Source organism: Dipteris shenzhenensis, chromosome 10, assembly GCF_047967505.1.
Source record: "Dipteris shenzhenensis isolate YYH24624 ecotype China chromosome 10, Dip_SZ_1.0, whole genome shotgun sequence".
Taxonomy (NCBI): domain Eukaryota; kingdom Viridiplantae; phylum Streptophyta; class Polypodiopsida; order Gleicheniales; family Dipteridaceae; genus Dipteris; species Dipteris shenzhenensis.
The window spans coordinates 53,342,112-53,355,813 of NC_141605.1; the positions used below are offsets into that span (position 1 = coordinate 53,342,112).

The 13,702-nt window shown below is 41.1% G+C and overlaps 1 protein-coding gene across 2 annotated transcripts in view; it reads left to right on the forward strand.

The window, feature by feature from the left end:
• The first annotated feature begins 11,478 nt into the window (after positions 1–11,478).
• Positions 11,479–13,702, forward strand: part of LOC147897975 (uncharacterized) — a 78,379-nt gene continuing 76,155 nt past the window's right edge. For both annotated transcript variants that reach the window (XM_087380620.1, XM_087380621.1), the window contains exons 1-2: positions 11,479–11,648; positions 11,776–11,847. In XM_087380620.1, the coding sequence (XP_087236746.1) occupies positions 11,550–11,648; positions 11,776–11,847 (171 nt within the window). In that variant the 5' untranslated portion in view covers positions 11,479–11,549. The remainder of the gene's footprint in view (positions 11,649–11,775; positions 11,848–13,702) is intronic.

The following is a 13,702-nucleotide window of genomic DNA, read 5'->3' on the forward strand; positions in this document are numbered from 1 at the left end:
GCACAAGTCTTATTTGAACTTGTTGAGAAATTCCTTGAAGGCAGTGTACATGACCGTTTGGAAAGTAGATGGGGAATTGCATAAGCTGAATGGCATGACTCTGTATGCAAAAATGCCCCATTTTGTGGCAAACTCCCTCTTTGCTTGATCTTGAGGTGCAATTTATACTTGGTTGTACCCGCTAAACCCATCCAAGAAGCTATACACTTCAAACCCTACTACCCTTTCTAAAATTGTTTCAGTCAATGGTAGAGGATAGTAATCTCTGATTGCTGCTGCGTTGACGTTCTTGAGATTCACACATCTTATGAGCTTCTTGTTTTTCTTAGGGACAATCACAATTGGTGACACCCAATCGGTATGCTCTATCTCATAAATGAGACCAACATCCATTAATTTTTTTAGTTCTTCATAGACATGGGTGCCATACTTGGAATTGGTCCTGTAGGGTCCGCATACCTTCGGTTTGGATCCTTCCCTTATTGGTATGGTATGTACTACAACTTCAGGGCAAATCCCTTTCATTTCTTTTTAGGACCAAGCCATGTAATCTCTATATTCCAACAGCAATGCTTGTAATTCTTTTTCTTCTTCTAGAGAGAGCTATTCAACGATGTATACAGACTATTTTTCTTCTCTGTCCAAGGCAAGATTCAGTTTCCTTGTCTTGGATGGTCCTTCATAAACTGGGGTATCCTCAATATTCTCTATTTTTGTGAGCTTTGATTCCCTGACTGGCCTTGGAATTGGTATTTTTGCTTCTCCCTTGGTGTAGTTTTTGAAGGAATCGGGAACTTCTCTTAGGCCTTCATGGCACTTTGAGGCGCTTGCTTGGCTGCTAGCTCCATTGGATGTGGTGGAAGATTCCCTATTCTCAAATTATTCACTATTTTTTATTACTCTTCCTAAACTAACTCTACCAAACCCACCAAAGATCCACCCCCCCCCTTTCCAACTCCTACATCTCAATTTTAGGCTTCAAAACCCCCTTCTCTCATATTTGTCACTTTTTCATTCCATTTCACACTCTTTAAACACATCTATTTACACTCACAATTTTACATCGAGCTCCTTAAGTTTTTTGTTAGACTTCTAATTTATTGTGACCCCGATAACAAGGTTGGGGTGTTTATGACGTCTGTCTTCCCAACTAAAGTTGAGATGGTTCTCATCATGTTTTCTAGCTGGATGGTGGCAGGTATGCAAACTCTCCTCTTCAATAAAAGTGATGCTTGCTAGGACTTCTGCAAGCTCAAATTTCTTTTTCAAAAACATTTTATCCTTTTTTACTAGACTCTTATGTACCTCTTATAAAATTTAGTAGGTGTTTTTACCTACTTACTCAAACTCTTCCTTCAGTCTATCACTTTTCCTTTGTCCTATCTCTTTCGTCATTTCATTATGCAAAAGGGGTTTTTGTCTTGTCTTACACACACACATCCTTTCCTCTGCAGCTCTGGATGGTTGCAAATAGTACACTTAAGTCATTAAGGCCTTTTTTGGCTTCTTGAATCCTTTCATTAAACGTGCTTTACCTATATTATACATTAATTATGTTACTAATCCTCTTCTTGTCTTTTCAGAAGTATTCTTAGGATTCTACACTCGAGTCCAAGTCTCTCAATAGCCCACTCCTGACTCCTTCTCCCACCTCCCAAGCATTACTCTCATGTTTCTAGCAACCTGTGTTCTTTTCATTCATTAGAATTCACGATCTTGAAGCCCTTTTAAAAAATCATCGCTACTCATTCTATAGCATGATCACATGAGGGTACAAGGGAGAGTCTCATGGTCACATTTTGGCTATATTTGGTTGTGAGGTTCCGATAGTAGGTTGTGTGTCTACCTCATTTTTAGAGGTAGGTTGTTGTGGTACTACTATGGCCTTTTTCGGAGACAATGTAGAGCATTGAGTGGTACCAACTGGAGGCTTGTGTTTCTTAGGCATTCATATGAGGTTTTGGCCCTGGTGAAATCCTTTAGCCTCCCGTAAAGCGCTTGGGTCTTGAAACTCTCTCCCTTAATGACTAGGTTAAACTTCTTAAATTCTCGCATAGCGAAAGTGATGGTGCCCTTGTCAGACTTGAAAGAGTTGCCTCAAACCTTGCTGCTATTAATATCAATAATACTATTACCTTGAACAAGTATCATACTATCATCCCTGGCCTTGCCACTGACATCCTTGTTCTCAATGGTGCTTTTCCCCTCCTCATACCTGCTTGTTTAGCCCCTTCCGATACTAGTGTTCACAGCTTTGTTGACCTTGATCTTTTATCTCCTAAAGGCAAGGCTTCTTTTGAAACCCTCTCCCAATCTCTCACAACTTCCTAAGCCTCTTGACAATAGAGAACTCAAGAATTTTGCTTCCTGTGTGCCCCTTCTTCCTCCCAGACCCATCGAAATGAAAGTTCCTTTTATTGATCATAAGATTTGGTGTCTTCATAACCTCAGCTCTCTAGCATCCTTTTCCATTCAGTCGCTTGCCTTCATTTGCAACCTCTCATCAAAAGATGTTGATCAATGCAAGAAAGATGCCTATCAAGAGCATCAATATATTAACTCAAATTATTCTTCAACACCCACTTTTTCCTGAACTCTATTGACCATTCTAAATGTGGCCTTACCAAAGAAGTGTTGTTTCTCTGAAAAGGTGCTAATTGTAATGATGCTGCTCTTTCAAATAAAGATGAAAACTATTATGTCAAGAATTGTTGGAATGTCTTCAGGCCATTTATAAAGTGTACTTGCCTCATTAAAAAGACAGACATGTCCTGCTTGTCCTCTATCCTCTGGTTTGATCATGTTGTTTGGTACATACTCAACCATCTAGACATTTCTTCCCTATTGGATCCTTGTAATCCAAATTATTTGCTTTCTTAAATTGGATGTCACACCTACCTAAAGAGGTCATCTTCTCCCTTGTCACCTTTTATCACTTTAGGATCCTAATGACAAAGTGTGGATCGTACTAACCTAATCAATCACTTAATGAGCATAAAGATCACGGAGGATCAAACCAAATATGGAAAGCCATGGGGAGAGAGACAGGAAGTATGAAACACTCAATCTATTACAAATATGTATACTCAACAATACATAATAGGCTTCTTATATAGAGAGAGCCTTTAGAATAGTCAAACCATGTGGGATCCTTTGATCCACATCTCTCCTTGTGGATATCCTTGATCCACATCTCCACATCATGTAGTCCACATCCTAGGGTGGCTACTTTAATTCTTTCCTTATCACATACCTTTGCCCTTTAATCTATGTGCTCATGGCACCATATCTCTCAACACCTCCCCTTGGTGCCATGATCCTTTGGCTACTGCAAGGTGGTCAGATGTGAGTTACATTCCATCACCTCCCCTTAGTGCATGCATTGCTACTTAAGGTGGTCAAGTGTGGCTTTTACATGTCAATACCTCCCCTCGGTGCTTTTATAGCTACTCTCAGGTGGTCAGGTTTGATTACAAACATATGGGCTGTAGGTTGGCAAGGGTTTTCGTTTCTCAATACATTCCATTGATGTCACTTTTTGGCTCATGGCTTGATGACGATGTCGTTGTCTTCTTCACTTGGTGTAGCTTCATGCATGATGCTTTGTTCTTCCATGTGCCTTGATGCTTTATGTGTGGGCACCATGCTTCGTGCTATGGTCATCTCATACACTTGTGCTTTCGACATGCTTATGACAATGATGTGTGCATTCATGCTTTGATTTGTCATTTGTTGCAAAGGTCTTACCAATTGATTACTTTCAATATTGGCAGTGTCTAATTGCTAACAATGATTCTGGCTTGATAGATGCGTAGAGCTCAAAAAGACAATCACTTTTCCTTTTTGGAGCGTGTCCAAATTCTTCTTGGATTGGAAGTTACGGCTTGTCAAAGGTTCTGTGAAGAAGAGGGCCTTTGATGATGTGTCACAAGGATTCACATGCAGAATTCAAAACTATGCTTAACAAGAGGCTGTGTGCTTATTGTGCATGCTTATGTGGCACTATTGACTGTGTTATTTAACTAACCCTAACCTTGGTTGTTGTAGGTTCACTTAACCATTGGCCAAGGTAAGGTTTAACTTAACCTTTAGTCTGACTAGCTTAACCATAGCTAAATCATCCTGCCACGTGTCTTTTTGGAAGAAGACGGTGATGCAAAAGGTCGTAGAAGATGAGCAGAGCCCGTTTTGGCATGTGCAGTTCAGAGTGAGAAGCCGTTTCGGAGCTTGGCGAGGCGGCTGTAGTTGGAGTTGAATAGAGCCTTCGTTGCTGCTATATAAGTGCCTGAGAGCTACCTAGTAGCTGGCTGTAGGAGCTTGAAGGAGGCCGTCCATGGGCTGAGGTTTGCTGTAGCCGTGGCTCTTGGAGCGTGGTCGTTGTCATCAATAGTTGCTGCAAAAGGTGTCACAGGTCATTGAGGAAGCTTTGTTGATGAAGGTCGGGCTGCTAATGCGCTGATGGCGATTGCTGGCAACGTTTGGAGACTAGGAGATCTCTACTACAAAGTACCTTGTTGAACAAGGAGGGTGCTTTTGGAGGGCTGGAGGGGAGTTCGCCCATCACTGCTAGAGAGGATGGCCGTAGGATTCGCTAAGCCCGTGAGTTGGCTGTTGTAGAGCTTGGAGTTAGCCGTGCATGGGCTGTAGTTTGTTGAAGGAGTACAAGAGCTTGGAGGTGCAGTCTAGCATGTGGGCTTTGTGGCACTGGAGTGTCGTTGGTTGGAGAGATGCTACGCTGAAGACTTGCGAATGGTCAACATGTTGGCTGCTCGTAGAGGTCACTTGGGATACGCGTTGGAGTCTGCGTTGAAGCCATCATATTTTTGAAGTCGTTCATCACTGGAGCTCCTAGTTGGAGCTTTACCAGGAGCCATGTTGTAGAGGTTGGTGGTCGCCGCTTTTGAAGCTTGCTATGGAGCTCTTTTGCTATGGAGCTCTTCTACTTGCTATGATTTGGTCTCGCCGTTTTGGCCTAGTTGTTGATGCCTATCTCTTTGCCTATGTTGTTGGTCCTCGCTTAGCTTATGCACTGCTAGTTGTGTCAATGAAGTCTATCGTAGATGTCGCTTGTAGACGTGGATACTTGTTTGCATTGTAGGCTTTGATGCCCGTCTCTCCTCTCAGAATAGGAGGAGAGTAGATCTCTTTCTCAGAAGGGATCTCTCTGAAGAACCTCACAACTTCTTATCTCAATAGAAACACCTCTCTCTCATGGACGGAAATTCCTCTCTCAGCAAGAAACACTCAAGCTCACAAGGAACTCAACTCTCTAAATGAAGAACTCTCGAGATCTAAAACTAATCTAGGAATGGGAGCAATCCTAGTGAACTACTAATGAGCTAAACTAGGAGAGCTAAACCTATGCTTTGATACCATGACAAAGTGTGGATTGTACTAGCCTAATCAATCACTTAATGAGCATAAAGATCATGGAGGATCAAACCAAATATCTCTTGCCCCCCTCCCTTTCTCTCACTTCCCCCCTCCCTCCCCTCTATCAAGAGCTGCACCGTGAATCCCACATCGACACGAATGAACTAAAAGCCCCACGGGCATGTCTATGCCATGTGGGCAAGTGCAACACATCCATCCCGTCATATGTACGAATGGCCTTCCATCAATATGCCACGTGGGCAAGTAATGTGTAGACAAGAAAAGCATTAAAAAAACTAAACAAGGTATTCTTCTAAAAGAGAATAAATGTCTTCCAATTGAAGGGGTTTTAGCAAGCTCTTCACTTGTTCATTGTCCATTGGCATTACACCTATTCAACCACAATTCTCTAGCCTCTTTGCTTTTGGTGTCAGACTTTGAGAATGGTACCCAATGTCTTCTTTTTAATATAGACTCATCGTGAGCCCTTCAATTCTCCTAAATCAATTTTGCTCTTTTTCCACAATTTCTTTTATGGGTTGGTAATACTACTCCGCCTTCTCTCACATGCTAATCATCCATAACATCAAATCTACCTACTTCTGTCTAGAGTCAAGTACTATACTAAGTCCGGCATATCAACCTTGTTGAGTCTTCTTTAGTCTGCCATATTTACTTAAATAAAATGTAAATTTGGTCTTAAAAGTCTCATTTTGTTTCTTTGTAGATTGCTTCTCCATTTTTAAACCAATCAACAAGACAGATTTCATGGCCCTTGTAAGATATGGCCATAAAAGCACATATACTCAGAAAACCAAACTAGAACGTGATCCTTCACATGTGTGTGGATGCATTAGGATGGTGGTTGCTTCAATTCACGCTTAGAGCTTGGATTTCCCCATCTACTATGCAAGCTAGATGTTCTCAACATTGAAGATGAACTATTCGACCACCGAAAAAGAAGCCCTTGGGATGGTTCCAAAAAATTTGCACTATCTCTTGTGCAAACCATTCATTTCCTATGTGGACCATTAGGCATTGCTCTACTTGATAAACAAATGAATCATGAAGCCACAATTGATAAGAGAGATACTCGTGCTACACGAATTCAACTTTAAGATCATCCACTTACCTAGTTTGTCTCACTATGGTGCCAATTATTTGTCTTGCATCATCAGTGATTAATTGTCTTGCTTTGAGGACAAGAAGCCCATTGAAGGGATAAACAACGTTCTTCCCAATGCTAAATTGTTTACTAAGTCTATATATGAACATAAGCATGAAGAAATCATGCAATAACTTTTCATAGCAACGTTCCCTAAAGATGTAACCATAGACGAATGGAAAAGGATTATAATCAAATCTTGAAAGTACACATTGATAGGCAGTTGCTTGTATATGGGAGATGATCTTTGACGATGTGCCTTTCAATGAAAGAGCAAATTCCTGATGTCAAAGCCAAAAGATCCTAAGTGCAAGGCCATGGTGGAGTACTATCTATGTAGATGTTGCAAAACACTACAAAGACGTGATGCATGCTAATGGGTCAAAAGGCCAACCTTCCAAAATCAAATGCCATTGCAGCTAGGTATTCCTTCTAGAAGTGTGAATTGGATTTCATCAATCACTTCAAAGTCCCAACATCCAAGAAGAAACAAATACATCCTGGTAGTGAACAATCATGTCGCAAAATGGGCCAAAGCAAAAGCCTTATGTGACAATATAGCTCAACACATAGTAAGTTTTTTGTACAAGAATATCATCCATAGATTTGGATGTTCCGTTGAAATCATGTTGGATTCAGATGCCCCATTGAAATCATGTAAGACCAAGGAATTGACTTCATCAATTTGGTGAGACTGACATCATGAGTTCCTGATCCAAAACAAGAAACATACTACATAAGGTAAAATGGACAAGCCAAAGCAATGAGTAAGGTGCTCAAGACAATTTTTTGCAAAACAATGAAGAAGCATGGAAATGATTGGGACCGTAAGCTCTAAACTACACCATGGGCCTACCGCATGGCATTCAAAGTCATGACAAAGCACACTCCTTTCTAACTGACATTCGATCGAGAAGTAGTTGTGCTAGTGAAATTCCTAGTGCCAAGTCTAAGGTTAGCCTCTCAACAAAAAAATGGCCAACAAGAAGCCCTCTAGAAATGATGGGACAAATAGTCCAAGTAGATGAATTGTGGTTGAGGGCAGCCTAGTCACAACACATAATTTATTGGATGAGAAAGGCATGGCATGTCCACCACATGAAGAAGAGAGCACTCAAAGAAAACATGTTTGTGTTGTTGTACTGCACCCCATTAGGAGTAATGAATTAAAACCTCCATCGGGTATAGGTTGAACCATATCAAATTAAGAAGTACTTTGACAATGGGACCGTCAGCTTAGAAGATCTAGAAGGAAACACATTGCCAAAAAGAAATTAAGGGGATCAAGATTAAATTGTTTAGGCCACAAGAACAATTTGTTGAGATAGACTTCGCCAAGGTAGCCATAAAGAGCCGCCCAATGGGCACCCATTCCAAGGGACCATTACATGTCAAATCAAGTTTAATGGTGCAATTAAGTGAAATCATGATTGAGGGAAGAATCAAATTGGTCCATAGATTCCTAGAACTATGCAATATTAAATGACCACGATTCCATGATGAGGGCGGATCTAATGCTTGAAAGGATGGGAGTTAATGCGGTAGTAAGCTGGTAGATAATAGGCAGATGTGGAAGGGAACTCTAAACAGCCCATTGCACAATCCTTTTGAAAAAATTGCACTCGCTTTCTAATTGAAGCTCTATGTGCAACATATGCTCCTCCCCACATCCTCACTAACTCATATTCCAAATTTGGAAGACTCTCCAAACTGAATGTCCAGTAACCTAATGAAACAAAGGGGTGTTGAGAAGGGCAACACAACACCACCAAAGAAGATGAAGGCCAACTACATATACATAGAGTATATTGGAAACTTGTCAAGTGGGCTGCCTACTTAAAGTAGTGTCACCTTATTGTCAAATATAGACATCGATGTCAAATATAGACACCTTATTGTCAAATATAGACATCGATGTCAAAACAAGCAAGTACACTATGTGTCCAAGCCATGAGTGCATGGAATGACTTCTATTTTGATTTGCAAATATTGGCTTTCTAATGACAATGATTTTTCCCATATTTACCAAATATGGCGCAACATCCTACTAAAGGTGACATTTAGCCCTTCATGGCTACATAGTCAAATAGTCCTATGTCTACAAGCTGGACAAATTATGTGGGCCACATGACTCTCAAAAATGACAATTACACCATTCTTCCCTCACTATAGGCCACTTTGGAGTACAAAAGACTATTGTGCATTTATAAAAGCATTTTTATTGGCCCCATCTGAGACATTATGTTTAAAGCTTCATCAAATCTTGTGGCTCTAATAGAATAAGAATACGAAGGTGACCCTAGTCCCTAATAGACCTTGAAAACATATTTGCATGGATTTTCTTTTTGGCCTCCACACCACCAAGAAGGGACATGACTGCATTTGTGTGGTTGTTGATAGAATTCTCCAAGGTGGTGATTTTAATGCCTACCACCAAGCATTGTGATGCAATACAAGTGGCCCAAATTTGGGTTCTTTTTGGTCTTCCTAATCTTTGGTAAAAGCAACCCAAATATTCTTCAAGCATGTTTGGGTACTCTTTGGTCTTCCTACATCCATTGTCTCTAATAGAGATTCCATAAATTTTCATGTCATTTCTATTGGTAATAAGGTAACATTGCCATTTTTCAATAAAATTTACCCCTTAGGTTGCTATGGGTTGGAGTTTCGATTGTGCAACCAAGATGTATGATATGTAAGGGATAATGTCAAAGGGTTTAAGACTGCATCATAAGGGGTCTCAAGTTCTTCCATTCCTCCTTAGGTCCTCCTTAGGTATAAGTTTGATGATGCCACCATTCAACTGTGAGGGGAGAGAGCCAACGAAAAGGTTCTCTTGCCACACATTAAGAAGGTGAGGCCCAACAACCTCCTAGAAATCTTTACAAAACCACTACTAGTAGCCCATCCTCCTCATGATTTTTTCCGTGATCCATGGTATTTACTACATTGTTGAGTTTTGCTAAATTAAGAGGTGCCTATAGTTAGAGCTTCTTAAAGTTTGCTACCGCTCTTTTTCCCTAACATGTTGGCAATTTTGTTCCACATGTAGGACAACATTATTCATCTCAGTGGTAGAGGAGAGCAATGCTAGGAAATGATTGACTATAAGTTGGGCATTATCTTCCTTGGAATGGTTGTGGTTCCATCTTCCCTAACCAAAAGAGGAATCGCTTCCTTGGCATGCTTTTTCTTGATGATATTGAAGGTCTCCTTTGTTGCCCTATCTATCATTTCAGTCCATCATTCTCTTTTTGCTTAGTTGTTTTGGTCGATGGCCTATCTAGACTGTTCTCCTTACTGTGGGGTTGGGGCAGTTGCCTGAAAAAATAATCTATGAAAGTCTATTATTATAACGTACATAATACTTTTTTGGTGTAATATAAATCTATTGATAGAGAAAGGCATAATAATTCGTACTTTGCACAAATTATAGTGAATTGTTTGGTACGCATTTGAAACTCACCCTCTCAACTAGGTTTTGACAAGAGGATTCGAACATGCAATGTCCAATCACAAATCCCTAAGCCTAAACCATGTATTCATTTTCACGTGTTTGTTATAAATGGAGGACTTTTTAGGCTGGTTCACACCATCTGAGGGCCATCCTCCAAAAGGTGGTGTGAAGGGCTACCATCCTAGTTGGCCCAATAGGAGGGATGGACCGAGACACTGACACAAAAGATTTGTGCCTAGCCCATGAAGGCCGCCCACTCCATGGCCAACTCCTCCAATCGCTACATGATTGGCCCATTCCATCTCCGACCGCTACACCAATCACATGTTGATGACATAAATTAACAGCATGATAATTGATGGCTAGTGTGAACTATCACACCTGACGGCCATCCTCCATGGGCGGGCAAGTGGTTTGAACCCACTCTTAGTCTTATCTTGTCCGCTTGGTGAATCCACACACTGCCCAAGCTTCTCGTCCAAGCTTGGGTGGGTAGGGGGCGAAGTGTAATTGCTTTCATAGAAGAGATGAGAGGAAAGGAGATGGAGTTCATCAATGGAGGGAGGAGGTGTATAAGGCTGTTTAAAGCTTGTCCAACAAGTGCCCATTGTTGAGGCACCTAAAGAAATGGGATGGGTGGGCCATAGGAAAACCTTTTACATACACATCGCCTGCCCGAACTTGCATAAAAAATATGAAGACCCCATTGGGCGCTCGGTGTGTAATGGGCTGGCTGCTTGTTGATAAGCTTATCATTGCTCAAGGGACCCTGGGACAGCTTGTGATTGGTTGGTTTACCATGCCCTTCCCATGGAAAGGCTCTCCCCAGGCATGAAGTGGCATCCATGTAGGGAGGAAGGTTTGGAGTCTCGACGTTCGGTATGTAATGGGCTGCGCGCCATGCTCAGGGCCATTGGGTCTGTAAACAACCTAATAAATGGACTTTTAATCCCCAAAAAAAGATAGTGCCCCTACAAAAACAAGGTGAATGATATTTAATCATTCATAAGGCCTGCCCAAGATTAAAAAAAGCAAACAAAAAGGAATCCACTGGAAATGGTGTAGAGGAAGACTGCACAAGATATAGGGGGGAGAGAGAGAGAGAGAGAGAGAGAGAGAGAGAGAGAGAGAGAGAGAGAGAGAGAGAGAGAGAGAGGTGTTAGGAGGGTAGGGAGAAAAGGTGGAGATGGTGTGTAGACTTCTCTATCTCTTCTCTATATCTCATATAGAGAATGTGCCATGTGGCGAGCAATGGCAACGCCCTTCCTTGCAAGCTGAGGCCCTCCACGTGGCATGCCTCCCTCTCATTTCAAAATCACCACCTAAATTCCCGTGCAAAGCACGGGTTGAGAACTAGTGAGGAGATAAAGGAGAGAGAGATATGAATTGTCCAATAGGAAAAAAACACTTCCCAAAATTCTAAAAATGCCCTAATTTTCTGCTCTGCCCAAATTGCATGGTTAATTGCATGGTTGCTATAAGGCTACCGCAGGGGCAGGCAAAAAATAAATGAGGCCATAGCGCTGCTCCAGTTCAAATTTTCTGTAGGACGCAATGGTAAAGCTCACGCACGACCTCATCACCTCTTCCAACGGAAGAATCTCACCTTCCTCGGTCACCGTTTTGTGTCTTTCCCGCAAGAATTTGCACGAGGTCAGTGGCTGCTACAGGAATTACAATTCGCTGGAGCAATTCACGGCATCGTCAAATTTGTACAATAAGTAGAGTAGCTGGGTTTCGAGCTGTCCTGGCATTTGACGTCAAATGGTGCAATCTATAGGTTTCTGCACTGAACATATGCGCGAAGCTTGTGCGGCTGGATGTCAGCGGTAACCGTTTACAGAATGTAGAGGTTGATGCTCTCTCCGTCACGATGTAATAAAAGGAAAACATTGTTGCCAGGACAGACATACATTTTTTTGGCCTAATAACATGTTAAAGGAAATAAGATTAGTGTACGTAGGAGTAAGCCATATAGGAGGGATTGGCATGATCACATTTTGAAAAATCTGGATTATGGAGCATCGACTTGATGAGGTCTACATTTGGAAACTCAGTTTTGGCAAGAATTTAATTATTTTGAGCTGCCTCAGGGCTCTACTACAAAGAGTGCAAGACGGGCATACCATCTGTATGGTCCCTAAGGATATAGATGGGATCCTACCTAGAGTACGCTCGACGTTATTTAAAAAAAAAGTTGACGGTAGAAGAGTCTAGTTTTTTTAATTTGAGATGGAAAAGTTTTGCTAGCGTTGAGAAGAATGAAGACATTGAGACAGTCGAGCATCATTCAGTTCTTGCTCAAAATGAATTTCAGAATTTAGTTGGTGGGTCTTCTCTGGGTTCTGTCGTCGGATCTGTTGGGACCTGTAGAATCTCAATGACCAATCAGAACTTAAACGATGACTCTCTATATAAGGGTTTTCTTTCCGAAGTTTCAAAGTGCTGCAAAATCCAACAAGAAGGCATACCGAAATAAGATTCTACTTAGAACTCAAGTTTCAGCATTAGACCTTCTAACCATCAGTATTTGGTGACAGTATATTCAAATGGCAAAGGGTTGAATTTGCTATGGGAAATTTGTTGTCTGTTTTCTTGTGTTTTTCACGTGCAATGTTGCAAGGTTATTTTCGTTTATGCGATTAATCCCATCTATAGAGGCAGTAAGTTCTAGAAACATTGCTGTCTGTGGTATATGCAACTTGTGTAAGATTGGGCGAGTGCTAACCCATACTCTAGTACCCGTTCTTCATGTAACGGTTTTGGAAGCATTTAACCGGTTTTGAAAAAGTCAAGGTTTTAAGATATTTTTCTATTGGAGCTGAGTAAAAATTGACAACAACGAAGGTCCACGGGATCACAAAAATAACATAGGATCACAGATTCTTTTGCGAACCGTCGAAAGGGGGGGGGTCAGGGAAGTCAAGATAATTGGTGTGTTTTTAGAGAATGACTTTGGGCATGTTCCTGGATTCATCTAGATGTACGTATGATTGGTGTCATGATTCAATGCTCGTGGGTATGGACCGTTATCAATGGATTGGTTACAAAGTGGGACATATGGCATACAAAAAACCTCGAGTCATGTTAGTTTGAAGCCAAAGGTCCATCTTTCATGTCATATGTCTTGCTTTGGTAATCGTCTTAGATCATTATTCATTGATGACAGTGCGCATATTCATGTTAATGAATCATGTCATTGGACATCTGAATATGATAGAGCCATATTCATGTGCGTGATGAGTAATGGGCACGGAATTGAACATCTTAACAAGATAGCCTTCATATTCATGAGTAACAAGTGATGGGCCATGATATTGAAAACCTTAATATGTTTTATGGTGTTATCCCTCCTTGATTTATCCATATGATATGTGTACTTGGTTCTGGGACTTGCTGGTTATAGCTCTCTCCCTCTTTATATTATTTAAGTAATGATGTGCAAGGGGATGCATCCATCTAATGATTGCAAGGGAAGCCCTACTTGAACCGCTTGCTTGAATTCAGCAAAAACTTCAAAACTGATATTTGCAGATGGCATTTAGAGTGTCAGAGAAGAAAAATACGACATATGGCGATCAAAGTTCACTCATAATACCCATGGGGTTTTAGACTTTAGAAAAGTCGCTAGTGGACACATGAATGGGTGTATATAAGGATCATAGGACCGGATTCCCTATTGATTTTAGCAATGGAACAATAATAGT